Here is a 27,068-nt window from a genome sequence, read left to right as displayed (position 1 = left end):
CTACATGAATCATACAAGCAGAGCTTGATGGAAAGACAGTGGTGGGAGTGTTAAAGTGGGGAAGGAGGAAGAAGGCTTGATCTGTAATCAGCATCTGACCGATGCAGATTGCAAAATGTAAAGCGGTAATCTGAAGAGCGGAACTGCGCACGCAGAGGCAGGGTTAGGAAAGGACACATTCTCTTTCAGGACAGCCTTGAACTCATGAAGCAGGAAGCTGGAGGGAGGTAAGACAAGGGAGGTACATTGGGGTCACATCACTGAAACCCTGAATAACATGCTATGAAATCTGGGGAGCCACTGAAAGTAAGTGTTCAACAAAAATAATCAGAGCAAGATTTTAATGAGATGACTTGGGCAATTGTGTGTCCTAGACTGGAATGGGATGAAAAAGACAGAAGAAAGAGCAATCAGGAGATTATTGAAAAACTCCAAGCAAGGGGCAAAGAAGACATGAGTCAGCAGAGCAACAGCGAAGATGGCAAGAAAGATGGACAGACAGGGTATCTCTATGGACCGATGTGGGGGCAGGGAATGCAAACACCCAGAGAGGCTTGCAAGGTTTGACCCTGGGAAGACAGCAGGCCCAGCAGGTATGGGAGGACAGGGACTGGGTAGTCCACGGCTAGGAAGGAGCAGCGGCAGCACAGGGGCACATTCCTCCTCCTGACCTTGCCCTTGCCATCTGCTGCAGCTGCCTGGCACGGAAGAGAGCTTTTCCAGAGCTCACTCTTTTCCTGGTGCAGAGTCTATTCATCCAGGCTACTGGTGAGTCGAGGCTCCCAGTCAAGCCCACACTTGGGATAAGTCACTACACAGACCAACAGGACATGCGTCCTTCCAGCAGTGCGTGAATGTGAGGCTGACATCCTCCTGGCTTTTGCCATCAGCATTCCAGTGGGAACTTTTAAAGTGGTCTGGGATAAATATACACGTGGATATGCGTCAGGACAGAAATTGAGGTTGACTGATTTGTGAATAATGCTAAGAGGAATAATAATTGCATTGTATTAAGGGAGAATTTTGGATTTCGTCCGTTTGTTTCACCTGCATTTATTGCTAGGGGGATTTGCAGACACAAAGTGATCTGTGACATGTCAGGCTGCCATTCTGTCCTGAAGCCAGTGCTGGCATCCACCTGTTCTTCCTGTGGTTTCTGGTGAGATGTGCTGGTTTCCAGGCTGCCCAAACCTTCTCCAGCTCATCTCACATTCTGTCACCTATCAAGGCTTGCGGCATCCGGGACACCTGGCGCAATTCTGACATACTTTTCACCACACACACACACATTTCTAGGACATGAATTCATACAGAATGAGGGCAAGTTATGACCAAAAATGAAATGCCCAGATAAAACATTACCCCCTTCCCTTAGACCAGAGGACAGGCCTGAATCAAACCATATGGTCTGTGATTTTCTGAGGACAATAAAATGACATTTTCTTTGAAAAGTAGCTCAGGGGTGTTCTTCTGCTTGTTCTCCCATAAACCCAACCCCTCACAGCTCACAACCTGCCATGGACTATGATTCCTGAAATCAAATGAGCTCCTACAACCCCAGGTTCAAACATTTAAGTGAAAAGTCAGCAGGGGGAGGGTGGAAACCCTCGGCACTCATTACCTCGATGGACCCTGGTCCGGCTTTGCCCATCTCCCCTGCGTGGCTGTCACTGCTCAGACTTGGGGGGCTGTGGGCGGCCTGCCTCCTCTCCTCTTTTAAGGCATGCTCCCACAGCTTCTTGTTGAGGATGCGGGTGGCGTTCTCTGTGAGTGTGTGGCCAGGGGGAGCGGATAGGTCCTGCCTCACTGGCGTGCCCTCTTCCCCTTCCTCCCTGAATGTCTCTGCTCCAACCCCGAGGGGGCTGGGTGACCTTCCCCGGGAGCTGGTACCGGTTTCCTGGGCCAGGCCCAGCTCTGGTCGGGGTTCAGCCGAGCGGGACTGGTTTCCAGCCCGCAACCCCTTCTGGAAGGGGTCCTGCCCCAGGGGGCTGTGGTCGATGATATTGAAGAGGCTGGAGAGGCCATCATTGATGGTCGTGTGCACAGGACTCTCCCTCGTGGTGGTGGAGCGTGCCCAGGCAGACTCACTGCAGCCCTTCTGGGGTGTCCCTGCCGAGGTCCTGTTATTTGGCTGGTCAGCTTTGGGGAGAGGTTTCCTCTGCAGCTTGGGGGAGCCATACTTGGGGGAGCAGCATGTGCGTTCAAACTTGGCCTGCACCTTCTCGATGGCGGGGGCCACCTGCCGGCTCCTCACACTGCGGGAAGGTGAGGACACAGGTGTGGAGCCACCCCCGGCCTTGGGCGTGAGACACTTGTGGGGACTGCTGGTGACACCCCCACGCAAGGCTTCGGTTTGCAGGCCAACACTGAGGGTCTGGACAGTCTGTGTCCCCGTTGTCCGGGACCCGTTGGTCTGGCAGGCCGTGTCCTTGACCTGAGGCTCCACAGGGCAGACGGCACTCCTGGCGGAGAAGGCCACCTCCTTCATGTCATCGCTCATGTTCTTGGACATCTCCAGGCTGTGCAGTGGGGAGGCAAACCCCAGGGAGGTGCAGAGGGTGCCCTCAAGTGAGTGCAGCCCACCATCCCCATAGTCCCGGGGATGTCTGGGGAGGTCACAAGGCCACCTCCCAAACACATGCTCTGCCGGGGTCCCCTTGGCTTCCCCTACACCCCCTCTGGCTCTGCCTGTGGAGAACGGCAACTCAGGCTCCCCTGGGCTCTGCTCCTCGCTGCCCATGGCCGAAAGCACACCATCGAACCTGCGCACAGCAGGCGGGCTGTGGAGCACGCGCACACCGGACCTGTCCGCAGCCACATGGCTGCGCAGCGGCTGCTTCTGGCAGTGCTCGGGGTGGGTCATAGTGTCCGTGGTCATGGTGATACTCGTAGTGAGATACCATGAGGAGTCTGGGAATGGGTCCGCTGCAGCATCAGCCCCGGCCAGCCCCACCTCGGTCCTGTCTGTCCAGGAGTCTGGGGGCCTCCCCGGCCCCACCCCACCACAGTCCCTGGGTGGGCTGTAGTCCCAGGCCTTGTTGTTGAACTCCTCAATGTATTTGAGGTCGTCGGGAGAGAGGGGAGGGGTGGTGTCCTCCTTGCTACCTGCGGAAGGCAGGCCCTGGTCAGGCAAGAAGGGAGAGAGGTCCATCAGGCGCTGGAACTCAGACATGGAGGTCACCGACACTGCCCTGTGGAAAGGGGAGAGGCAGTGTGGGCAGTCTGTAGCTTCCTGCCACTCCCACCTCCCACCCATCCCCACAGGAAGACCACACAGCTGTCGTCCTCAACACATGCAGTGCACCCTCGCAGAGCAGTGTGCTGGAGAGTCAGTCTACCCGCACCATTCACTGGCATCTGAGAACAGTCTCCAACTGCCTGATGCTCTCCGCTCATGAGCTGACATACAGATGTTGCACAGAATTTTTGTGGCCCTGAAATTATTCCTGGAGCCATGTGTTGGTCAGAATTTAATATAATCAACTCTTAGATATCGAGGAAGCACGTGGATGGGTAGAGCTGAATGGCTGAACACAGTCATACACCAACCCCACATCCACCCTGGGGAAGCTTCATGCTTAGCCTACTGGTGTCCCCAAGAAGAGGGAAACTCTGGGATTTGGCTGTGGCCTCGGGTCCCCATCAACTGAGGAGAGGGCCATTGCCACAGTGACCATCAACCTAGTAGTTCCAGGCATTGAGTCAGGTGCTCACAATCCTGACAGACACCCAAAACTGTAACTACAGTCTAAAGCCTTTTCATCCTCTGGCCTCATCCTCTGTTGCCTAAGCACTAACAGTCTCCAAAGACCAAATGGAAGATGGGTAAGAAAGGAGGGCAGTGGAGATGCAATCAGATTGACAAGTAATTTCCAGACTTATCTGAAAAAAATTTCCATCTGGCCCTATCCCAATTGACCAAAGGGGCTCAGCTCTCTCCTTTCTCTGCTACCTTCTCTATAGCCAAGGCTTCTTTTTGTTCCTTTATTCCTAGCTATGAGAAAAACTCTCTCAGACACAGGAACACCGTGGAAGGGTGAAGGTAGCTGAGCTGACAGGACAGCCAATTTTGGTAAGCCACCTGTTGTCTTTGGATGTAGACTCCTCACCATGTGAGCACTTTAATTCTAGGTGTTTCAACTGGACACGAATTTCCTGAAAGTCCTGACTGCCTCCTCTGCATCCAGCAGGCACAGTGAGGTGCTGGGCACTCGGAGAAGCTGAGAGAAGGAGACTGCTGGAGTGCTCGGGCCACATGTCAATCCACCTAGGGTAAAACAGGGTGACCCAGAAGGAAGTTGGGGAGCTGGCTGTGCCTGTGGCTCCTGAGCCAGGCACTAGAGCCTCTCTGGTCTGAATCACTCCTGCTGGGTGCGTGGGAGTGAGGGGTCTATAGACTCATTGTCACTAGACTAGTTCCTCATAGGATAGATTCATATTCCCTTGATCCTAACAGAGGTTTACATACCCAGGGTCCCATACCTGTTAAGAGGTCCCAGGCTGAGTACACCGGCCTCGTGAACAATGTGAGGCTAGAAATGAGATCTTGCTGGGAGCACATTCGTGTACCCTGTGGACTGGCCCACAGAACCAGCCAGCTCTGGGCAGCTTTGCTGACAACTGCCTTCACCTTGGGTGAGGTGCAGGGGGCAAGGCACATGGCCTGTGGTCACCACCCTGGGGTAAAACATTAGGCTAAAAATGACAGTTTTAGGCATTCCAGTTTCTTGTTTCTCACTAGATTCAAAATCAGTGGAATTTTTGTTTGTTAGATATGATCTGCAAGCTGTACAAGGACCTTTTGGATAACAGAAAGGTGGCCATGGAAAGAAACAGAGGGATCGATTTGTCACTAGGTCTTGAGCTTTCAGGTTAGCATGTTTTTCCTCTTCTTGCCTCTGGTCAAGAGACAAGGAATTGCCCAAATAATAATAATGAGTTTCCAGAACACTGGAGGCTCTACCCAAATAAACCCACTGCTACTAAGTCGATTATGACTCATGGTGACCCTGTAGAACAGAGCAGAACTGCCCCATAGTGTTTCCAAGGCTGTAAACTTTTGCAGAAGCAGATTGCCTCGTCTTTCTCCCCTGGAGCAGTGGGTGGGTTCAAACCGCTGACCTTTCGGCTAGGAGTTGAGTACTTTAACCACTGTACCACGAGGGCTCCCTGTAAGTGCTCTACAGACCCTGAAACTCTGGGCCTTTCCACATTTCTTTGGACCTAGCTCATCAAACTCCACTCTTACCCAGAGAGGGTCTGCTCTCTGAGGGACGACAGTGGCACCTCTGTGACACTGAGCCCCAGGTGGACACAGTGGAGCAGAAAGGACGTGGGCAGAGAAAGGAGAGGCATCCACCTTGGCAGTGGCCAAAGCAAAGCAAGACGATAACTGCAGAGACACAGGATACATGTGACAAACAGGCAGGCGCTTGCAGACGCAGAGAGGAAAGTATGGAGGACACACCACGCTGTCAGGAGCAAGTGGGACAGGGGACTGCGGAGGACACATTCACTTTTCTGCTTTGGGCATTTCAATCCTGTTTGAATTCTGGAAGTATGGGTTACTTCTGCAATTAACAGAAGCACTTAAGATTTAAAAAAGTTAAAGAGCTACAGCGAAGAGGGAACACAGAAAGGGGAATGTCTTGGGTGGTAAAAGGGGGTTGCTATAAGCCCCTGGAGTTTCTGGGTGGTGGCAAATGGTTAATGCACTAGGCTGCTAACGAAAGGTTGGAAGTTTGGGTCCACCCAAAGGCATCTTGGAAGAAAGGCTTGGTGATTTACTTCTGAAAAAGCAGCCACTGAAAACCCTATGGAGCACTGTTCTACTTTGACACATAGGGTCACCATGAGTCGGAACTGACTTGACAGCAACTGTTTGCGTGTATATGTATTTTTAATAAAATATATCCTCACTCGAGACATTGATGTGGATACTGCTATGAAAAGAAGAAGAAGTGGGGGTGGGGCGGGCTGTACTAGCAGCTAAACTTCATTTAATGTTTATTCTGTATTAGGTACTGCTTTAATTGTTTTATATGTCTTAACACATTTTAAGTTACCAAAAAATCTAAGTACCTCCTGTTTATAGATGTGGCAACTGAGACATGAAGCAGTTCAGTAACTTATCCAAGGTCACAGGGCTAGCACGAGGAGAACGGGTTTGACCCAGGAGGTTCGGCTCTAGAGCCTGGGCGCATAAGGACTGCCCTGTACTGCCTGACAATGACCAGAGAAAACAAAAGCTTGAAGGGTGTAAGTGTGGCCTGGCAATGCAGGTGTTGGAGGCATTTGGTGAAGTGCAAAATGGGAACAAGACAGTAGTTCATGGGGACGGCACATTCATAAGAAAACCATGGATGAGGAGACCTGAAAACGGCAAACTGCCCAGAGAAGAAATTTCATGTAGTGGACATGGCACATACACATCGTAAAACGAAACTAGAGAAAATTAGACTGGGAGGGGGAGAAATGGGTATATAACTAACATTAACATCAACTACTTTATATTTTCCTCAACGATTACTGCCTGGAAATATTTTAATAAATCTTCTTGTAGAGCTTTTAAATACACTGTTTATAAAGTGTCTCACAGCATATCAGGAGGGAGTTTTTCCAACTTTACACTGGAAGAGAGAGGTTTCTATGGACTGTTAAAAAACATGTAACACAAATCACTCCTTTGTATATACACACAACTAACCCTGTAAGGTCCTCATCACACAACTAAGACACCTCACAAACATGGCACATCTCGCCTTTGGTAACTAATAATATTTGTAAAATTAATAAAAATAAACCAACTACTCATTCGCAAGTCTGATTTTAAGTCATTTTGAAGAGAGTGTTACAATAGACTGTATCAACAAGTCGGAATTTCAAAACCAAGAGATTTTGACTTCAGTAGTCTATTGTTTTCATCAGTCTTACTTACCTTTGAAGGTTTCCCTTGTGATTTTCTTCTTCCTATAAAGGAGAAAAAAGCAAGTTCGTCTGAATCAGTTCATTTTGGTTTTCCTGGAGCCTTGAATGTATTAAGATGACTCGTTTTGCTCTGTTCTACGGAAATACCATCTAAAATGTACATTGAGGCAAAGTTTTGGTCAGGAGTCCTACTGTCCTAAGCTCTTTGAAGTACAATAATAAAACCACAAACCCACATCCTGATGAGGGGTTGTAGCTTTTGAAGCTTCAGCAGTCAAGGGAGGATCTCGAATGAGAAGGACTGGCTATAAACTTTGTCATGGAGGAAGTTTGCTCTTCTGTGCTTCTTCAAAGGATCTAGCTACTATATGAATTCCAAAGCCAGCTTTTCTAACTACTTGTGTGAGTACAAGTGTGGGTGTGTCTGTCAGGAAGGGGTGGAAAGAGGGAAGATGGAAGGTGGGTGTGCCTTGGCTCAAACCTTGCTATAGAAATTGATGTGATACCCTTAGACTTGAGAAACATTTCCATATAGGCACAAAGGTGAAGTTTCAATGACTATCCCTTAAGAAGAGGAGTGATAGCTGGTTCACGTGCAACAGAATGAAGCAGGATCTATACCTCATATCACATATAAAAACCAATTCCAAATAGATCAAGGAGCTAAATGTGAGAACTAAAACCATAAACCGCTTAGAAGAAACAGAACAGTATTGCTATAAGGCCTAGTTTCTAACAATCAGATATGACAACAAAAGCACAAGCAAGCAGCAAAAGACAAAATAAATAAAGGAGACCTCAACAAGATGAAAAACTCTTGTTCATCAAAGGGCTTTATCAACAAAGTGAAAAGACAACCTACAGATTGGGAGAAAACTTTTGGGAACCACCGATCTGATAACAGTTTAATATCCAGAATATATGAAGAACTGCTATAACTTTAACAACAAAAAGACAAAATCTAATGGAAAAATTGGCAAAAGCCTTGAACAGACATTTCACCGAAGACAATATACGAATGGCCAATATGCACATGAAAAGATGTTCCTTGTTATTATCCACTAGGGAGAGGCAAATCAAAACCACAATGAAATGCCCTCTCACCCCTTCTAGAATGGCTATGGTTAAAAAACAACAAAAAGTGAAAAATAACAGATGTTGGCGAGCATATGGGTGAATTGGAACCTTCATCTATTGCTGATGGGAATGCAATATGGTCTAGCCACTGTGGAAAACAGTTTAGCAGCTCCTCAAAGAGCTGAACATAGAATTACTGTATGAGGCAGTAATTCTAATCCTGAGTATCTACCCAAAAGAAGTGAAAGCAGAAATGCAAAAAAAACCTGTACAATGTTCACTGCAGCACTATTCACAATAGCCAAAAGGTGGAAACAATCTAAATGTCAATCAACAGGTAAATGGATAAATTAAATGTGGTACGCACATATAAAGGATTATTACATAACCATAAATAGAAATGAAGTCCTGATACATGCTACAACATGGATGAACCCTGAAAACATTATAGTGAGTGAATAAGTCAGTCACGAAAGGACAAATACTGCGTGATCTCACTATGGAAACGCAAATGCACAGGGACCAACGCTTATTAATGGCTGCCAGGGCGGGACGGATGGGGGACAGGAGAGTCAGCTCTTCGGCGGTGCAGGGTTTCTGTTAATGGTGGTAAAATAACTGGGAAAGGGACAGCAGTGATGGTTGTACAACATGATAAATGTAATCAACGTCACTGAGTTATACATGTAAAGATTACCAAATTGATAAATGTTTTTATATTTTTTCTACAAAAAGAAAAAAAAAAGGGTGACAGCTGAACTGGCAGAGAGCAATTTCAACACAGGCTGTCTACTGAGAAACTACTCTTGTGCTGACATGTTCTTGAAGAAGCAACAAGGGCCCTGGAAAGCCTTTGAGGGTAACTGAAATTTATTCCTGGGCACAGTAAGCAGTAAGGGGCACACCAATTATCAGGTTAGTGTGATGTCCAGGCCCTACCCGACCTACTTTCCCATAGCTATTAAAATGAACCATATGAAATTGCCAATAGATAATAAATGGTGGGATACTGGTGACTGCATGTGGGTCAGCCTAACACATACTGCTGAGGATAACGCACCTGACTTCTAGACACGTGCTGTCCTGTCATTTCCACATATTTCACAAACAATTTGGTGTGAACTCTTCTAATTCTGTTCAGTGTTTGGGAGACCAAATTATAGCAACTTAGCTCACATTTGATAATCTGACTTACAAAGGCTTCTAAGTGTTGGGTTTATTTCCCTGTGCACAGAGTAAGATATTTATAATGTGTCATAGTTTAGTGATATTTGCTGCTTCCAGACGTTGGGATATTTCCTTAAAACAGAATTTTTTTTTTTTGGTTATTAATCTGAAGGCTGTATTATGATTTTAAGAAAAATTGAAAGGACACATTTCCCAGAATTATTCCTGTTATATATTTTGCTGGGCATAATCATTTGTGGGGCCTTTCCTTCTATCCAGGACACCACCCCAGAATTTCGAAACCAGACTGGGGACAAGGTGACAAACAAACTTATCATGGAGCACCAAGTTGTTTAGGGTGAGGAACTAAACAAAATCCTACCACTGTGAAGATTTTGCTTTTACTAAATTGAGAGGCTGGGACAGGTAAAAGCCAGGAGGGGACCTGACCAGTCGTGTGGGTTAAATACATGCCTCTATGTTGCAGTAAGGAGCTGAAATGGAGGAAGCTGCGCTGACCTCGGGGAGGCAGTTCCTGAAGTTCCGATCCAGCCGTCGGGGTGGAGGCTCCTCAGGCTCCTCATCCAGCGACAGGGCATCCAGGTAGAGGTTCTCGCTGGCCGTGCACCTGTCTGACTCCTTCAGCTTGGACAGTGGCCGGTCTTCAAAGGGGATGGACTCTGCGTCAGAGCATGACCACATTGCCATGGCGTGAGGCACACGGAGGCCTCCCTGGTGGAGGAAGGGGCGAGAGCTGCCGTCTTTTTGGTCACAGAAGACGCTGCCACCTCTCCGGGGACCGTTTTCCTTCTGCAACTTGAAAGTGGTAAAAGTGAAAATAATTAGCCTTACGTTTTTCTCTGTTACTCTCCCTCAGGCCATATTTTCTCCACAATTTGGGATTATACGTGAGTCAACTTGAAAGACTTTGAGAGAAGCAAATGTTCTTAAAGTACTGACCTTAATTCAAGATACAACACAAGATTGTACCATATCATGTCCCATATACCCGCTGCTATCGGGTCAATTCTGAATAATGGTGGCCTCACATGTTACAGAGAACTCTTCTGCAGGGTTTTCTTGGCTGTAATCTTTACAGAAGCAGATTGCCAGAACTTTCTTCTGCAGTGCTGCTGGGTGAGTTTGAACTGCCAAACTTGAGGTTAGTAGCTATTACAAATGCTTAAAAAGCCCCACAATCTTATCTGGCTAGAAAATTTATCTGGAAATGGAAAATCTTGATTAAATCACACAGGTGTGGTCAACTTGTTTCGACTAGAATATATGTTATCATATACAGCTTTGTGTGCCGTGCTCATAGGGAACTACGGATTTACTTATTTTTTAAAATCTTTTTTTTTTTTGGTTTAATATTGTTAAACAACATGTTTAGAACTCTCTTTTGGAATTACCTTCCCAACTTAAGGCATAATGAATGGAATGTCACCTGTGATAGAATATGTCTGAGGGTGGATTTGACTTTCCTAACTACCCCCAAGTCACTGGGAACAAGTCCCATGCATAACCTGAGGCATCAGACCCAGTCATCAAACTGGGCTGTGACTGTTTGGTGTCAAAAACAACTTACATTTTGCTTGAGAAGCTTAAAACTTAGCTGAAAAGGCAATTAAAGATCCAACAGGATTGTAAAAAAAAAAAAAAAGCCACATCGTTTATAGTCACAGTTTTTTTTTGCCTGATTAACATGTTCAAGAAGCAGCTGTGGGGAAACACCAGGCCCATGGTATCAGGAGCACCTGAGTTGGAATCATGCTTGTGAGACTTGCTAGCTGGCTGTCTGGGTGAACAACCTGAGGTGTCTCACCTTCTCACCTGTAGAACAGGGACAACCATGCCCCCAGCACTGGCATACCCATCATTGTGTCAGTGAGACCACCACCTACTTCCCTTTGGTCCACCCTGTTCCCTTGGGCCTTGGCCCATATATCAGGCCTTTCTGGCCTATTTTACAGCCTGGAACTAGATCCTGTGGGCATCTCAGGAGAGGAGCTGCTGAGATGGGTGGGGACAGACACAGCAGGCAGGGCAGGCACCCTCGCTCTGCTGAGCTTCACTCTGGGTCTTTCCTTGCTGCCCCCTTCCCAAACATGCAGAGGAAGCACAGTCAAGACCTGAGGATGTCTCACCTGAGCACCATGAGTGAGGGCTTCATTATAGGACAACACGCTCACACATTCTCCTGGGTCGACCACTCTTTTTAGTAAGTAAATTATCTCAACGACTACAGTGACATTTGGATTTAACTTGAAGGAGTGGCAGAATAAAAATCTTCAGTCATCAAGCATTGAGATGGTGCCAGGAAATGCTACAACTCCCTTGGGAGCATATCAATTTATTTTGTAAAAGAGCATCTTTACAAATGGTACCTTGGTATTCTAATTTAAACCTTCACCCTTAAGCTGGATGTAAGTATGGCCTATGTACAGCCCCCAGAAACCCTGGTGGCGTAGTGGTTAAGAGCTACAGCTGCTAACCAAAAGGTCGGCAGTCCGAATCCACCAAGCTTTCCTTGGAAATTCTATGGGGTAGTTCTAATCTGTCCTTTAGGGTCACTATGAGTCGGAACTGACTCAACGACAATGGGTTTGGTTTTTGGTTTACGTACAGCCCAGAACAAAGCCCTGTGAGGTAATGGGGACTCAAGGATGTTTACTCATCTTTAGTAATTTCTGAGGTGGTGATCTCTCTGTTATGAAGAGACAGAGGTCCAAGCAGCTGGAGTTTAAATGTTAGCATCTCAGGTAGAATCACAGTCAATGTGGGGGGCAAACAATCTCTCTATTTTTTAGCTCAGCCCTCTCCACTCTCCACCTGCTCCTCGACTCCGCAGTTCTTAGCAGTTCTCTTTTAAAGACTCTAAATGGTTTCTTTAAAAAAATGAAAAGGAAAGGTTTTTATTATCTTCATCTAATGAATGTCAGCACAATTTAGGCTCAACACATGATCATCTCCAAGCTATTTTAGGCAAGGAATTAAAATGCAGGAATCACATCTGAAGCTGTCAATGTGCTGAGAATGTGAGTGAGGAGGGGGCAGGAGGGACTGGAGGGGAGAGCTGGGAGCAGATCTTCTCAGGGGAGGGGGAGCTCAAAAATAGACCCGGGGCCAGGAGCAGCTTGCACTAAAGCTCGCAAGTGTTAGGTTTCCTCAGAATGAATCAGAATGGCTTTGGCTGGAGGACTCTGCATTGCAGATGCCTCTGGGGTGCTGCCATTGAAGAATGGGTCCTTAAAGGATAGGGTTTCCTAGGGGAGTCACCTCAAACCAGGAATCAGCACTCTTCTTAGAAACTTGCGGTAGAACAATGTTTAAGGCAAATAGAAAATTTGAAAGATTTGCATTGCAAATAATACAGGAAACAATAAACCCTCAAGAGTGTCACCTTACCTGGGATGGTCCAAAGAGAAAAGGTCACTTTGTAAAACAGGTTGTGAAAGAAGGGCCTTTCAGGCTGCAAAGGCAGCTGCTTTAAGAAAGTTACTGGAAAGAGCCTGGGCTGACATATTACGAGCTTTTTTCCCTTAGTGCTGTAAGTACAGCGAGCAGAGCCCAATCCTGTCTTATCAGCATGTCAACTGGGAACATAACAGTTCTGAGTGGAAATGTAGTGTGAGCCACCACCCACTCAAATCTGGATTGAGACAAGAGATGCTGATAAGATAGATGGTATGCGTTACATGATCGTCACCACGTTTGCACAGTCATTCATCATATAAGATGCCTTCTGTGGCACAGAAATTATGTAGGAATTTAATGACACCAGACAAGCATGAAGCATGTGTTCTGAAAGTGGAAAATGGATTTAATGTCACTTCTTTCACCATCTGCATTAGGTTGTCATAGTCAAGGTTCTAGGCTTACCAAGTAGTCAAACATTGAAACCATGCATTGTAAAATAGTTTATGAAGGATGTTCGGTTACATTTCTTGTTTATCCATGGACCGTGTAGCTAAAAGTTAAACGTTGATTACTTTGGGAGAATGCCCAGATTTATTTTTGAAAGCCATGATTGCATGTCTGAAGCATCAGTTCATCGGTAACAAATCCTCCTCTAAAAACAGCAGTGGAATCACTGCACAAAGACTGTGGGATCACCACAACAGATGAACGCTTCAAACTCATGTGTTGTGAATACATAAGGCTCCGAGCCATCAAGAGGACTGAAGTCCTGTGGAGGACAGTTTGGTAGAAGTGCTGAACACTGACAATTTAGAAACAGAGTTCTGCTCCTAATCACTCTTATCTTCCCAAACTACAGCATTAAGGGGAGACAACTGCTCGTCCTTAGGGCGTGAGCTGTATAAAGCTGAGGATCACTGGATGTGTCTTACCCAGCTCTCCTTTATTAGAAATTCCTCACTCCCAAGAGTAAAATAAAAACTTAAAGACTTGCTTAACTTATACCAAAGTGTGGCTTTCAAAATGAAACCTGTGCCAAGACCAACAAGTCACTACAACAAACCGGTAAAGGGGATCCTAAAAGGGCAATGGCAGGGACAATGAGGGCCCCCCTGGGGTGTGGGAAGGACACACAAAGTGAAGGATTGTAGAGGGAAGGCCAAGAAGGAAACTCCCTGGTGATAAGTTCCTGAAGTTACTTGTGATACTAGTTAACTAAAGTTGGGTATGATAAACTTGTGCCCATGTTCATAAGAACATCTGCTACTTTTACCCTTACAACTTCCACATAACCACCGGCCTGTTCAATGGAGCACAGACATAGCAGGGAGTTTAGGACAAAAGGCTCTTGCCAAGTGCTCCATTTCCAAGCCAAACAGGAAGTGGCCAACATTCCTCTTGACAGGATTTAGGGAATTTTGAAATGGAGCCATTATCAAAATCAGTAAGGAGACTCAGTTGTGAATAATCGAGCCCAGGAAGAGCAAAAGTGAGTCAGCTCCTTTCAGTACTTTCTTCTTCTCAATGGTTTCTAAGCTAAAGCACTTGGTTTGTTTTTTGGTTTTATTTTTGTTTTTACCACTTAGTTCATTTTCCTTCCCTCACTCTCCAACATTATACTTACACTAACCTTTGTACCTGTATAACAGGTACCAGGGCTGTGGACAATACATTTTTCAAAAGCCTCCCACAAAAATGCACAGAGTATGAGTATTTATAATAGAGTAATGAGGTTATTTTTCCTGAATTCAGTTTCTCATTGATTAATAATTTCCTTGAGGTTTCATGAATTTTTAAGTGTGACAGGCTGAAATAAATAAAATGTATGTATGTTATGTAAAGATCTGGTCAGGGAGGAATTCCAAACCTTCACCAATTTAATGTGAAAATTTGATGGTGAACACTCAGGAACTACCATAACTAAGCCAACTGTCCTATGTTTGATGTAACACAAAGAATGATTATCTGGGCAACTCATCCTTTCCCCTCCCCCAAATTCATCTGGCTTTCAGAATCCTTTGTTTAGCTGAAGAGGATCAGCTACCTCCCTTGACGATGGTCCTTGCTAATCGCAGCTCAGCAATATCCACAGCAGGTATAATCAGCAGCAAACAGCCTGACTTCCAACTCATTTCAGCAATTTCTTTACTAGTGGACAACAATCCCATTCAAGCTGGAGCAGCCACTGTGACCACATCTTCTGCGGCAAACTGAAAAGTTAGTTTGCTTTTCGGCAGATATGACTTTATAAGACCTGAAATAACCTCAGCTTTCAAGTTAAATCTTCAAATTCCTTTAAAAAATTACCTCCCCCACCATTCTCCATTCCTCCCCCGACAAGAGAGTTGCCCACAAACTTCACAATGAGAAGATCTGTGTAATGGAATGGCATGAGCTAGGCCTCCCTCCAGCGCTAGAAATTCTAGTGTTTCCTTCTCTTCCTATGGAAGCCCAGGAAACATATCGATGCAGCAAGGGCCTCAAGCAGCCTGGTTTCTAATGTTTTGTTTCATAAGTGCTCTTGATTTCCTAGTCAGTTTAGCTGTCTACGCTCTCTTCCCTGTTCTCTGGTGCCTGGGGTGCTTCCGTACCTGTTCTATCCTCCACAGCAGTTCCCTCTTCTGCAGTTCCCACTCCTGCCGATCTCTGTCCAGGCGGTCGAGAAGCTCCACCTTCTCACGGCTCCAGTTCTTCTCGCTGTGACGGATCTGCCAGCGCAGGTCCATGACCAGGCTGTGACTGTCAGCGAGGAGCTTCCTGTGTGCCTCCCTCTCCTTCCGAAATGCCCCTTTGCTGTCAGCGGAAGGACCTGGTTCCCCCAAGTTCTCGGTCTTCTCTTCCAGCTGTCAAGGAGAAAAGACTTAGGAACTCACCCCTGGCAAGTCTTGCATTAGTACATGAAGAAAATCTTAGCACATTTACATATTATCCCTGGAAACAGGTTTAAATCAAGATTTGACCAATCCCACAGAAGAAGCAAATTTCACTGTAAAGTCCTAATTAAGAACAGTTGATAGAGTTATACAGGATGTTTAGTAGTAAGTCTACTAAGAGTTGTTGTACTTCCTACGGCCAAGCTTTTCTATTCTAAGTTACCACCATCTCTTGCTTGCACTTCTGTATAGCACCATGAGGGCAGGTACCATGTCTGTTCCTATACCCTTACAGTGATGGGACCTATTAGTCATCAATAAATATTCAGCAAATAAGTGAATAAAGTTACTTTCCCCAGTAAACTGGTATAGTCACATGGTACATAGAAAAATCACTAGATCTGGATAGAGACTACAGTAGAGCAGAGTGGCATAGATAATAAACTATGAAGGCAAATATACTGAGTTCGAATCTTGGGTCTGTGATCTCTGGTAATCAGAACTGTGAAGATTAATAGTGATAATCATTAAAAGTTCATCACAGAGTACCTAGTACAATAATTTTGACAATTAAGAAATGTCAGCTATTATTGTATTGAGAAGGACAAAATAATTCAATTCCTTTAATTTTGCTACAACTTATTTTAATCAATCATGTAATGAAATTATTTAAAAACCAGCGTGTGGTTTCCAGCTTCTGCTTCCTTCTCAGGATATGGAAAGCTTAAAAGAGTATCACTCCCATACTTATGACAACAATACACAGTGTAATCAAATCTGAAAATTTCCAGCTTTTCTTGAATATATCTAAGAGTTGAGGTCATAGGGCAACACAACACAAGCTTTGAGGATACAACGGCCTTTGAGCAGACAGGACGTTAGCACCTGCTTACTTGTAGCAGACACTGCTGGATACTATACAAGCCAGTAAGAAGAATTCAGCCAAATTTTTGAATGAATTGCTGAAGCGGAGTCTGGACTAGATGAGAATATAGAACCCCTAGGAGCTGCATACAAGGGACACAAGGGAAATTTCACCAACTAATAAGCTCTTCTATTAGGACCTTACCAGGTGTTTACAAGAATGATTGGAGGAATGTTGAGTTCTGAGAAAGTCACCCCTTGGTGCATGACTGAGGGAGAAGAAAAGCCCCTGAAGAAAAGGCATGAGTCCCTGCCCACATGCTCTTCCTTTGTCTTCCTGAAGGAACAAAAGTCTTAAGTTGCTGCGGGAAGGGCAGCAAATCGTGTTGCTCTAGGGCACGGATTGGAGAAGGGAAGAGAAAAATATCCACTAGCCTTAAAGGAGGGGCAAGAATACAAAATAGGCCCTGGCCACTACAGGTATCCTACATTGGGGTGGGTGGGAAGAATCATTTAGAAATCCTCACTTCTGAGACCAGGGATACAGGAGCTGCCTAAGACTGAGGCTGAACAGAACAGCAGAGAATGCCTCCCTGCACACCCACTGCCTACTTTTAGACTAACAAGTGTCAGGTAAAAGAAACAGTGGTCTACTGCTGCAACAGGAGCTGGAGTGTGGTGTGAGACCAGCTCTAAAGCCCTAAAGCTGAGGGTGGAGCAGTGAGAAAAATGGGCAAGCTACCATAAATATAAGCTAACACTACACGAGTCAGAAGCTTGTGGTGAACTGACGGAAACCAGAGCAATAATACAAACCTAAGCCCAGTAAACTCTCACACGGACTGACTCAAGCCCACTGCCCCACCAAAGATCTAGGGCAGGGGTTGGCAACCTGTGGGCCAACCCTGACTTTCCATCTGTTTTTGTAAGTAAAGTCTAACAACACAGGCACATCCAATTGTTTATGTACTGCCTAGGACTGCTTTTGTGATATAATGGCAGTGTTAAGTAGTTGTGGCAGACCATACAGTCTGCAGAATATAAAATATTTGCTCTTTGGTTCTTTAGAGTAAGCATTTGCCAACCTGTGGCCTGGGGGAAAAATAAGTATGTCCATTTCCAGCCATAAAACTATGTACACCAGTCTCTACTTGCAACCTATAGAAGATGTCTGACTTTAAACAACAAATTATGAGATGTACAAAGAAGGAAGAAAAAAAAAAAATCCAAAAAGTAGTACTTTGTCAACAGACAAAGCAATCAAAAGAAGTAAACTCAGATATGACACAGATGATGTAACCAAAACTCTGGTTAAACATTCGACTGCTAACTAAAGGGCTGGCAGTTCAAATCCACCAGCCGCTCCTTGGAAGCCCCAGGGGGCAGTTCTACTTTGTCCTACAGGGTTGTTATGAGTTGGAATCACCTGGACAGCAGCAATATTTTTGTTTGTTTATAATTAATACATTAAAACTTTAGTGGAAAAAGTGGCAACATGCAGGACCAGACAGGTACTTTCACAGAGAGATGAAATCTACAAAAAATAATCAAATGGAAATGCTAAAAATGAAAAGATGGTAAATGGAGAATGCCTTCAATAGGTCCAATGCAGCTGAGGAAAGAAGTAGTAAAGTTGAATAGGTCAACAGAAATTATCCAAACTGAAACAAATGAGACAAAAGAGTAAAATAACAACAATAACAAAATAAAACCAAGCAAATAAAAAAGACAAAAACAGCATCCAATAACTCTGAGACATTAATAAGTAGACTAACATATAAGCAATTGAAATCCTAGGAAAAGACAGAAAGAATAGAACAGAAACATATTTAAAGCAATAATGGCTCAGAGAATACTCAGCAGGTTAAATACTGAAAGTAAAGAAACAAAAACTCACATACAGACATATCATACTCAAACTGCTGAAGACCAAAGAGAAAATCCTGAAGGCGGACAGAGAAAATTTTCTGAAGGCAAAAAAAAAAATTACATCAGAGGCACAAAGATAAGAATTACAGCAGCCTTTTCTTCAGAAACTACGCAGTCAGAAGCCAATGGGATGACATATTTAAAGTGCTGAAAGAAAAAACTGTCAACTTAGAATTCTATACCCAGTAAAAATATTTTTTGAAAGAAATAAAAAGACTTTTTCAACAAACAAAAGCTGAAAACAATTTCCGGCAGATGTGCACTTAAAGAAATGATAGAGTAAGTTCTTCAGGAAAAAGGAATTTGGTACCGAAGACCCTTGGATCTACACAGAGAAACAAAAAACACTACTTTGGACATATTATCAGGAGGGACCAGGCCCCGGAGAAGGACATCACGTTTGGTAAAATAGAGGGTCAGCGGAAAAGAGGAAGACCCTCAATGAGATAGACTGACACGGTGCCTGGAACAACGGGCTCAAGCATAACAACGATTATGAGGATGGTGCAGGACTGGGTATTGTTTTGTTCTGTTGTACAGAGGATTGCTATGAGTTGGAATTCATTCAATGGCACCTAGCAACAACAGAAATGGCATAAATAGGTAAATAATTCATTTTTTTCTCTATTGCTTTAAAGTCTCATTGAATGCTACAGACAAAAATAGCTGTAATGTATCAAATAGAATATGTAGGAGTTAACTGTATGGCAGCAACAACACATGTGAAATAATACAATTTCAAGTCATACTGATTAATTACTGACACACATTGCAAATCCTAGGCAACAACTAAAAATTATGAAAACAATTTTGTGTCTTATTTTTATCCTGATACATAACCTCTAAATCTGTTTAGATGTTTCTGACTTTTTGTTTGTTTGTTTGATTACAGTTTTCAAAAAAAGGTCTTTCACATATATTACCTCATTTGGTCTTTACAGAAATCCTGTAAACACAGATATCATTATTCCCAATTCACTGGTTAAGAAATGGAAGCTGAGCGCTCGAGGGACTTGCCTAAAGAGTTGGGACTAGAAACTAGGTGGGTTTTCTTTAACTACTAGTAAATACTAACGTCATGGGTAAACATCCTGCAAATTAAACCAACTTCATTTCATTATGCACATCTAGATTCAATTAAATTTCTTATAATGTGTTATTCGAAGTCCCACCAAATTATTCACAGTTGATTATCCATGTGTAAACAAATCTTTTAACCTTTTTGAAATTAGTTCCTCAAAGATTTAAAGCACTCAGTGTTATTCAGAAAGCTTCTCTGCTTGTATCATGTTACTAAGGGGGTATTCTCCATTAAACTGAAAGCTCTTACTCATGAGAGACTCATGGGGAGAAAACTAACACCGAACACTCACATCTACAATGACTGCAAACCCATGGAGAGAAAAGCACATTGTTTTGTCCATCATGTCTGAGGGGAGTACAGGTCCTCTAATTGAGAGCCTCTTGGAGAGTAAGTAGAAGTGTGTGCCTGGACCTGGGATGAATCAGGGTAGGTAAACATTCAAGGAAGCAGACACTGTAAGCTGGGATACTGACAATACAGTGAAGAACAGAACCATGGAAAATGCTTCTTGATCAGGTATTTATAAAATGTATATTTGGGGAAAATAAAACACCCACCCCCCCCACCCCCCGTTTTTCAAATGGAAAGACGAAAAAGAAACAGAAAGGGGAAGAAACATCTAGAGTTAACCAGAAGACTACTGGAAAGTGTAAAGAACCACAAAATTTCAATTAAAAAGAGTTCCTGACAATCCATATAACCCAGGGTGAAAAGGCATGGTGCTGAGACACTCCTAGACACATCCGCTCACCTGTAGATGCTTTTCAGAACTCCAGTACCTCCTCTCTTTAGAATCTGCTCAAGCACTTAGCCCCTTCACCGGCAGCAAGTGACCTCTACCAGCCTGCTTGTCGGAGAAAGTAAAGGCTAACTCCTTCTACCCACAAAATTATCTGCGTCTGCATCCCTCACTGCCCCTTTCTCTCTCATGATCAGGGCTAATCCACCGCCTCTGCTTATCCCTGACCCTCTGGGACGCTGTTTCATCAGTTACCCTCACACGTTCAAGTCTCACTCATCTCAAACAAAAAAAGACAAAACCTCCCTTGACCCGCTGCCTCCTGTTAGCTGAGTTTCTGCCCTCTTCCTTCTTTTCCCTTCATGATCAGACTTCATTTTCTTAGCACACTGTAATTTGCTTCAGCTCCACACGCCAATGAAACGGTTTTTGTCAAGTTTTCCTAACTGTCAAATGCAACAAACTTTTGATCTTTTATTTACTTGACCTCTCCAAAGCATGTGATACCGTCAAACTCCACATGAAATTCTGTGGTGTCTCCGCCCTTGATTTCTGGCACAGCATTTGCTCCTGGATTTTCATTCATTTCTCTGGCGGCTCCTTTTCAATCTCCTCCTCCTCTTTCAAATTCTTGAAAATGAGTATTTCTTTAAGTTCTTTCTTTGAACTTCTCTCATTCTACACACTGCACTGGAGAGTCTACTCAGGGCCCCCACTTCCACTCTCGCCTGCTATTTCACATTCAGGTGTCCATATATTCAACCCAGCCCTCTCTATCCCAGTATCTATCATGGCAGATACCTTAAGTTTGACCTGTTCCTTCTCTCCCTGCATTCTTGGCATGGTGAACGAATGGCACCATCACCCAGTCACCCAAACTAGAAACATATATCTCTCCATACCAAAAAGCCCGCTGCTGTCAAGTGGATTACGACTCATAGCAACCCTATAGGATAGAGTAGAACTGCCCCATATAGTTTCCAAGGAGTGCCTGGTGGATTCGAACTCCCAACCTTTTGGTTAGCAGCTGTAGCTCTTAATCACTACACTACCAGGGTTTCCCCACAGCCTCTAATTAACTGGTCACTGATTGTGCCAATTTATACTTTTCATGGTTTTTTCAGGTTTGCACCCTCCTCTCCATTTCCACTGTTCTGCCTTACTTTTGGCCTATACCATCTTTCACTTGTATTACTGCAATACCTTTTAACCTCCAACTTATTTCTTCTGAATCCAGGTTTGCTAAGCCTTTTTACAGTGGACCTCTTTGGCAGTCTGGTGAAGGCAAAAGTCTCTCCTACTCAGTGTTAATTCTGAGATACCTACGATTGTAATATGAAATGAAAATATCTATGATTTCTGTTGGGCTTGTTGCCTACATAGATAATTGGAAGACATGCTAAATTTTAGTTAAGTTAGTGAGCATAAAGATGTATAGTATTCCTATCCCAGAGCAGATCTCTGAATTCTATCCACGGACCTCAGGTTAATCCTTTCCATTCTAATGGTTTCTAATCCATTCTCTACCTCGAAGCCAAAATAATCTTTCAGAAATGCAAATCTAAACGCTTTACATCCAGGACTAAAGTTTCAATGCATGTAACAAGCACTCTTCTCCCTCATACTTGATGAAGTTAAGCTCCTCGAATGTGCCTTGCTCTCTCCTCAGAGTGTTCCTTTCTCCCCAAATGTCCCTCCTCTCCTTCTCCATCCTATTCATCCTTCAAGGTTTACTGAAGACTTTCACAAACCACTCTTCCCTGTGCCTTCACTGAGGCATGTGGCCTGCACGCCCCTGTGCCATGGCACTTATCATAGCACTAAACACTGCAGCAGTTGTCTGTATGCCCAAAAGCCTCTTCAAGGAATATCTTATTTGTTGCTGCATCCTCAGCACTCAGAACAATGCCTGATGTAAGAACTAGGTGGAAGAATCACATTATTTGGGAACTGACCCAACATGGCCTCCGCTGAGAGAGCATATTTAATGTTTGGTAGGACTGAACTGTTTTGTATTTAAGTCAAAGAGGGCAAAGAAGGGAATACTTCAAATGGACTAGTGTCACCCACATTCCATTGTTTCCTGGGCTGCAAATGTTTAAGAAACTTCTTAAACAATTTGGGCAGTAGATGAATTCTTTACCTATTTCCACCTGGCTTCTAGGTTTGTGGCACTAGCTTTATTTCTTCATGTTTACTGACTCTCCTTAAGGCTTTCCCTGTAGCAAACATGGTAGGTGGATATCAGGTTTCTCTAAAACATAGATAAAATGTTTTGCAACTGGCCAGCATTAAAGACTATACCTCCCTTCTTTAACCAAACTTAAGTCTTTGAAAATGTTGAGGTTTTTTCCCCCATATATTTTTAAATAGGTTTACAGATAGCTCATCAGAGCGTGTCCTTGCCCACTTCTCCTACACTGCTGATTCTTCAGGCTGTGCACTAGGATAAACCCAGCGTTGCGTAAGAAGCCCCACTGGGCAGTGGGCAGGATGCGGAACCGGGTCAGGTGCTCTGTCATTAGTGGGCCTGGCCTGGTGCTCTGGTTTTGCTACACATTGCTACTTCCTCTGCAAAGCAGGCTGTCCCTGCTCTCCTCAGGCCCGTGAACCTGACACCACAGCTCCCTCAGTCCAGATGGCAGTACAGGTGAACTTGTGGGCACCGGGGAGCTATTTTCTTTTGACCTGTCAGGCCGCTTAATCTTTTATCAAGGCCATTTGAAAGAGGTCTCCTTTCTGTGGAATTCTCTTTCATGCGGGAGCCAATTCATGTAAAATTTTAATTACTCGTGGTTTGCCTCAGATTAGGGCCTAGAAAATAGATTATCAAAGATATACGGGCTTTTCCTCCCTCTTCCTGATCAAAGCACTGGAAGGAACCTCAAGAAATGATCTGAGCAAGCAGCCAATGTGTAGGTAAGTGGTGTTACTTTTAAGGGCCTCCAGGGAAGAGACACGTAGAAAAGGATGCTTCTTGTTGCATCTGGTCCTGTGGTAGAATCTCCAAGGAGCCTTCGCTCTGTCGTGTGGGGTGAAACCTGCCTTCTCTTCTCCATTCTACCGCTAAGCGATTACGTGGTCTTGGGCTGCCACTTTCCTTGCTGGGCTTTAGTTTCCTTAGGTGTAAATAAGGAGACCAAAACCGATGATAGGCTCCTAGGTCTACCAGTATTTTTAATATTTTGAAAAATCTACAGAAAAGCATGCCTTCACCTCTTCGAATAATAATTAAATCACAGTCTGCTTTTTCACTGCTCCTGTCTAGAGCTGCGTCAGTTCAGTCTGGCAGCTTCATGCTGGTCATCCTTCAGTGGAGCTAAATACGACTTTACATAACATGAATTGGAAGACAAATGCTACCTTAAACATGCTGGTTGGTAGACGTGGTATTTCACACTTGGGAGAGGGAACGTTAGGGAAGGCTAGGGGCCTCGAAGTTACAGTGAGTGGCAGCTCCTGGCTCTCATGGAGCCTCTCCTCCCTCTTGGGCAAGAGCACTGTGGCTGAAGTGTGCATCCTCCTCACGTTGAGAGTGAGTGGAGGCTCAGTGGGGAGGTACCTGTTCCAGGCGGCACCTGAGCATGGCCCACTCCACGTCCCAGGCAGCCTTGTCACTGGCATACTCCTGCTGCAGCCGCAGCCGGGCCCGCTCGTCCTCCCGCAGCTCCACACGCAGGTCCTCCAGCAGGGCCCGCAGGGCGCCAAACAGCTGACGGTTCTCCATTACCTGTGGAGACACAGCAGTCAGACCTCTTCAGTCAGTAGAGGAGAGGATTCCATGGCTGGCAAGCGGGTGGCACCAGGCTGCTTCGTAATAGGGCAAAGGGTCACCCTACAGGTGTCAGTGGCAGCAGGCGGAGTATGGTGGAAAGCTGCAATTAGTGGGAGAGGGAAGACTGCATTGCTGGCCTTGGGTATCCTGGGCCTGAGACCTGTTCCATCAGAAGGAGGCTAGAGGTGGCTGCTGCAGCTACCAGGCACTGTTTGGAAGCTGCAATTTTGGGGGGACCTGGACAGCAGAGGGCTCCAAGCCCCAGGAGCAGAAGGGAGAAAGTACAGGAGGCCACGGGGCCCCCAGAGCCAAGGCTGCTAGGAAGCTCAGAGTGACCTCAGAGCCCAGGCTCAGAGCAGGGCTGAGTAAACCGCCATGGGGTACAGCTGAAGCAAAGTGTATACACTCACACACAGGCTGTCGTTTCAGGGCCGGCTGCTGAACCAGAAGGGAATTAATTCACTTAGACTGTCATAAACTTACAAACCTAGGGTGGTCCTAACTCTGATTTGTGCTTGTACTTACTAAAAACATCAAACCAAACTAGTTGCCAGTGAGTCAATCCCAACTCAGGGCAACCCCACGTTTGACAGGGTAGAACTGTGCTCCACAGGGTTTTCGACGGCTGATTTTTCAGGACATCACTAGGCCTTTCTTCCAAGGCATCTGGGTGGACTTGAACCTCCAACCTTTTGGTTAGCAGCTGTGAGCATTAATTGTTTCATGCAATACATGTCTGGTGCATGGAAGAATGCATTTTTATTACTAACCTGCTTATAGCTAACTTTAAAAGATTCTATAGCTTTTAAAACTTGACCTTTGAAGGCAAATGTCAAAACCAAGATTTCTACCTGCGTACACTTCACCACGGGTGTTTGTGATGGTTAAGGTTATGTGTCAACTTGGCTGGGCCATGATCAGTGGTTTGGCAGTTATGTAATGATGTAATTTTGTAGACACTGGACTGATTGCTCTTTCATGATGTAATGACCTCCATGATGAGATCTGATATAATGTAATCACTTCCATGATGAAATCTGCTATAAGCAACCCATCAGTTGTAAGCGGAGTTTCCTCGGGAGTGTGGCCTACATCCAATGTACATGGATGCTCTGGCTTTTGCTCGCTCTGGGTCCTGCATCCAGCTTGTCATCACCTGACCTCTGGTTCTTGGGACTTGAGCCAGCAGCTTGCTGTACTGCCTGCCGATCTTGGGATTTGTCAGCCTCTGCAGCTACATGAGTCAGAAGAAGCCTCCAGCCTGACGCCTGACCCATGAACTTGGGACTTTCCAGCCTCTCCAACTACATGAGCCATTTCCTTGATGTATTTTTTTTCCCTCTCTCTGTGTATATATATGTGTGTGTGTGTGTATATATATGTATATGTATATATGGGAAACCCTGGTGGCATAGTGGTCAAGCGCTATGGCTGCTAACCAAGAGGTCGGCAGTTCGAATCTGCCAGGCACTCCTTGGAAACTCTACAGAGCAGTTCTACTCTGTCCCATAGGGTTGTTATGAGTTGGAATCGACTCGACGGCAGCGGGTTTGGTTTTCGTTTTATGTATATATGTGTATGTATATGTATGTATGTGTATGTAAGTGTATGTGCATATATATAGAGAGAGAGAGAGCCCTGCTGATGCAGTAGTTAAGAGCTCAGCTGCTAACCAAAAGGTCGGCAGTTCGAAGCCACCAGCCACTCCTTGGAAACCCTAGGGGGCAGTTCTACTCTGTCCTATAGAGTCAGTATGAGTCGGAATTGACTCAACAGTAATGGGTTTGGTTTTTTGATATGTGTGCGTGTGTGTGTGTGTGTGTGTGTGCGCTTCACTGGTTTTGCTTCTCTAGAAAACCCAGCCTAAGACAGTGTTGCATCAGAAAGGTTTGTCCAAATGAATTAAACACACTAACCCAATGACAGCACCTTGATGATGAAAGCCACATGAGCTCATCTCTTCCCATCCAGCAGAGAGCATGAACAGCAGACTCCAGGCTCTCCTGCAGACAGTTCAGGGCAATGCTAGTGTGGTAGCTTTATGAGGTGGGAGGGACCAAAATTCTCTAAGTCCTGCTGGATGCAGACAACCTCTGCTATGGGGACACAAGCACCACACCCCCAGACAGAACCCACACCACAAACTCTGTGAACCTCCTCTGCCAGGAGTGGCGAGGAAAGCACACCATGGCTCCTAGCTCAGGATCTGCAGAGATATCAAGTCGTCACTCCTCATCCTGTCAAGGGGTCAGCCCCTGCTTCGAAAACCACAGTTGATCGACTAAAAACATACTGACCTGTACACATAGAAACGGTGTAAAACATACATGAGAAGAACTTAACGATACTTTTCATATATATTTGGATTTAAATGAAGTTGAATTAGAAGTTCTTTAATACGAGAAGATTTATTACTGAAAACCTCATAGTTTTACCGTAATTTATCTGAGAAGTTACAATGCTAAACACAGTAGCTTTGCGGTGAAGGAGAAAGGTCTTCTGGTTAACCTTTAGGGCTCTGTGAGTTTTCTCATCTTGACAAAAATTTTTACTTTAACAGCACTAGGACAAAAGGCACTAATGGTACAACTCAGTTAACATTTGAAACACTCAGCCTTCCCAAAATCTTACACATTCTTTGCAACCATCTGAGGAGAAATGAATTGCCATGATATTAAAGAAATTCTCACGAAATGTGTGAAGTTGTAATAAATGGAGAACTGTTTAAAACCCTATTTAAACACCAAAAGTATTTAAAAATTATATAAGTATAGTTAAGTGAGGTCACAACAATCTTTTCAGAAATATAGATTTTCATAAATACAGAATTTGTTTGCTGGAAAATTACCTGCATTTTCATCTTTGGGTTTTAAATAAAAAATCTGTCGTTTCTGAGGCAAAGGATTTCAAGCAAAAAATAACAATAATGATTTTGATCCAATCTTGGAAGAGAAAGCAGAAAACCATGTAATAAATTCAAATATGTAATCAATAGCTTTCTATGACTCCTAAGTTACCTGTGTTATCAACCTGTGGTGTTCCTAACCCAGACACCAAACCGAACGCTAATACCATTAGAATCAGAACTTGGTGCTTCCAGAAGGCAAGGGTTTTCACGTTGCTGTCCTTTTGCAGGCTGAAATTTGGTTCCTCTGGAAGTATTTTTTGGCATTAGCAGATACTGGATTAAATAAAGTTAAGCTTTAACGTTTT

General features: G+C 44.6%; 1 protein-coding gene across 7 annotated transcripts in view; it reads right to left on the bottom strand.

The window, feature by feature from the left end:
- MTCL1 (microtubule crosslinking factor 1) overlaps positions 1 to 27,068 on the bottom strand; it is a 157,065-nt gene that overhangs the window by 8,308 nt on the left and 121,689 nt on the right. For all 7 annotated transcript variants that reach the window (XM_064294708.1, XM_064294707.1, XM_064294712.1 and 4 more), the window contains 5 exons: positions 23,643 to 23,810; positions 15,183 to 15,434; positions 9,691 to 9,987; positions 6,938 to 6,969; positions 1,622 to 3,191 (listed from right to left, as the gene is read on the bottom strand). In XM_064294708.1, the coding sequence (XP_064150778.1) occupies positions 1,622 to 3,191; positions 6,938 to 6,969; positions 9,691 to 9,987; positions 15,183 to 15,434; positions 23,643 to 23,810 (2,319 nt within the window). The remainder of the gene's footprint in view (positions 1 to 1,621; positions 3,192 to 6,937; positions 6,970 to 9,690; positions 9,988 to 15,182; positions 15,435 to 23,642; positions 23,811 to 27,068) is intronic.

This window comes from Loxodonta africana, chromosome 11, assembly GCF_030014295.1.
Source record: "Loxodonta africana isolate mLoxAfr1 chromosome 11, mLoxAfr1.hap2, whole genome shotgun sequence".
NCBI lineage: Eukaryota > Metazoa > Chordata > Mammalia > Proboscidea > Elephantidae > Loxodonta > Loxodonta africana.
The sequence above is the reverse complement of the archived record's forward strand: the minus strand, read 5'-3'. Positions and strand labels throughout refer to the sequence as shown.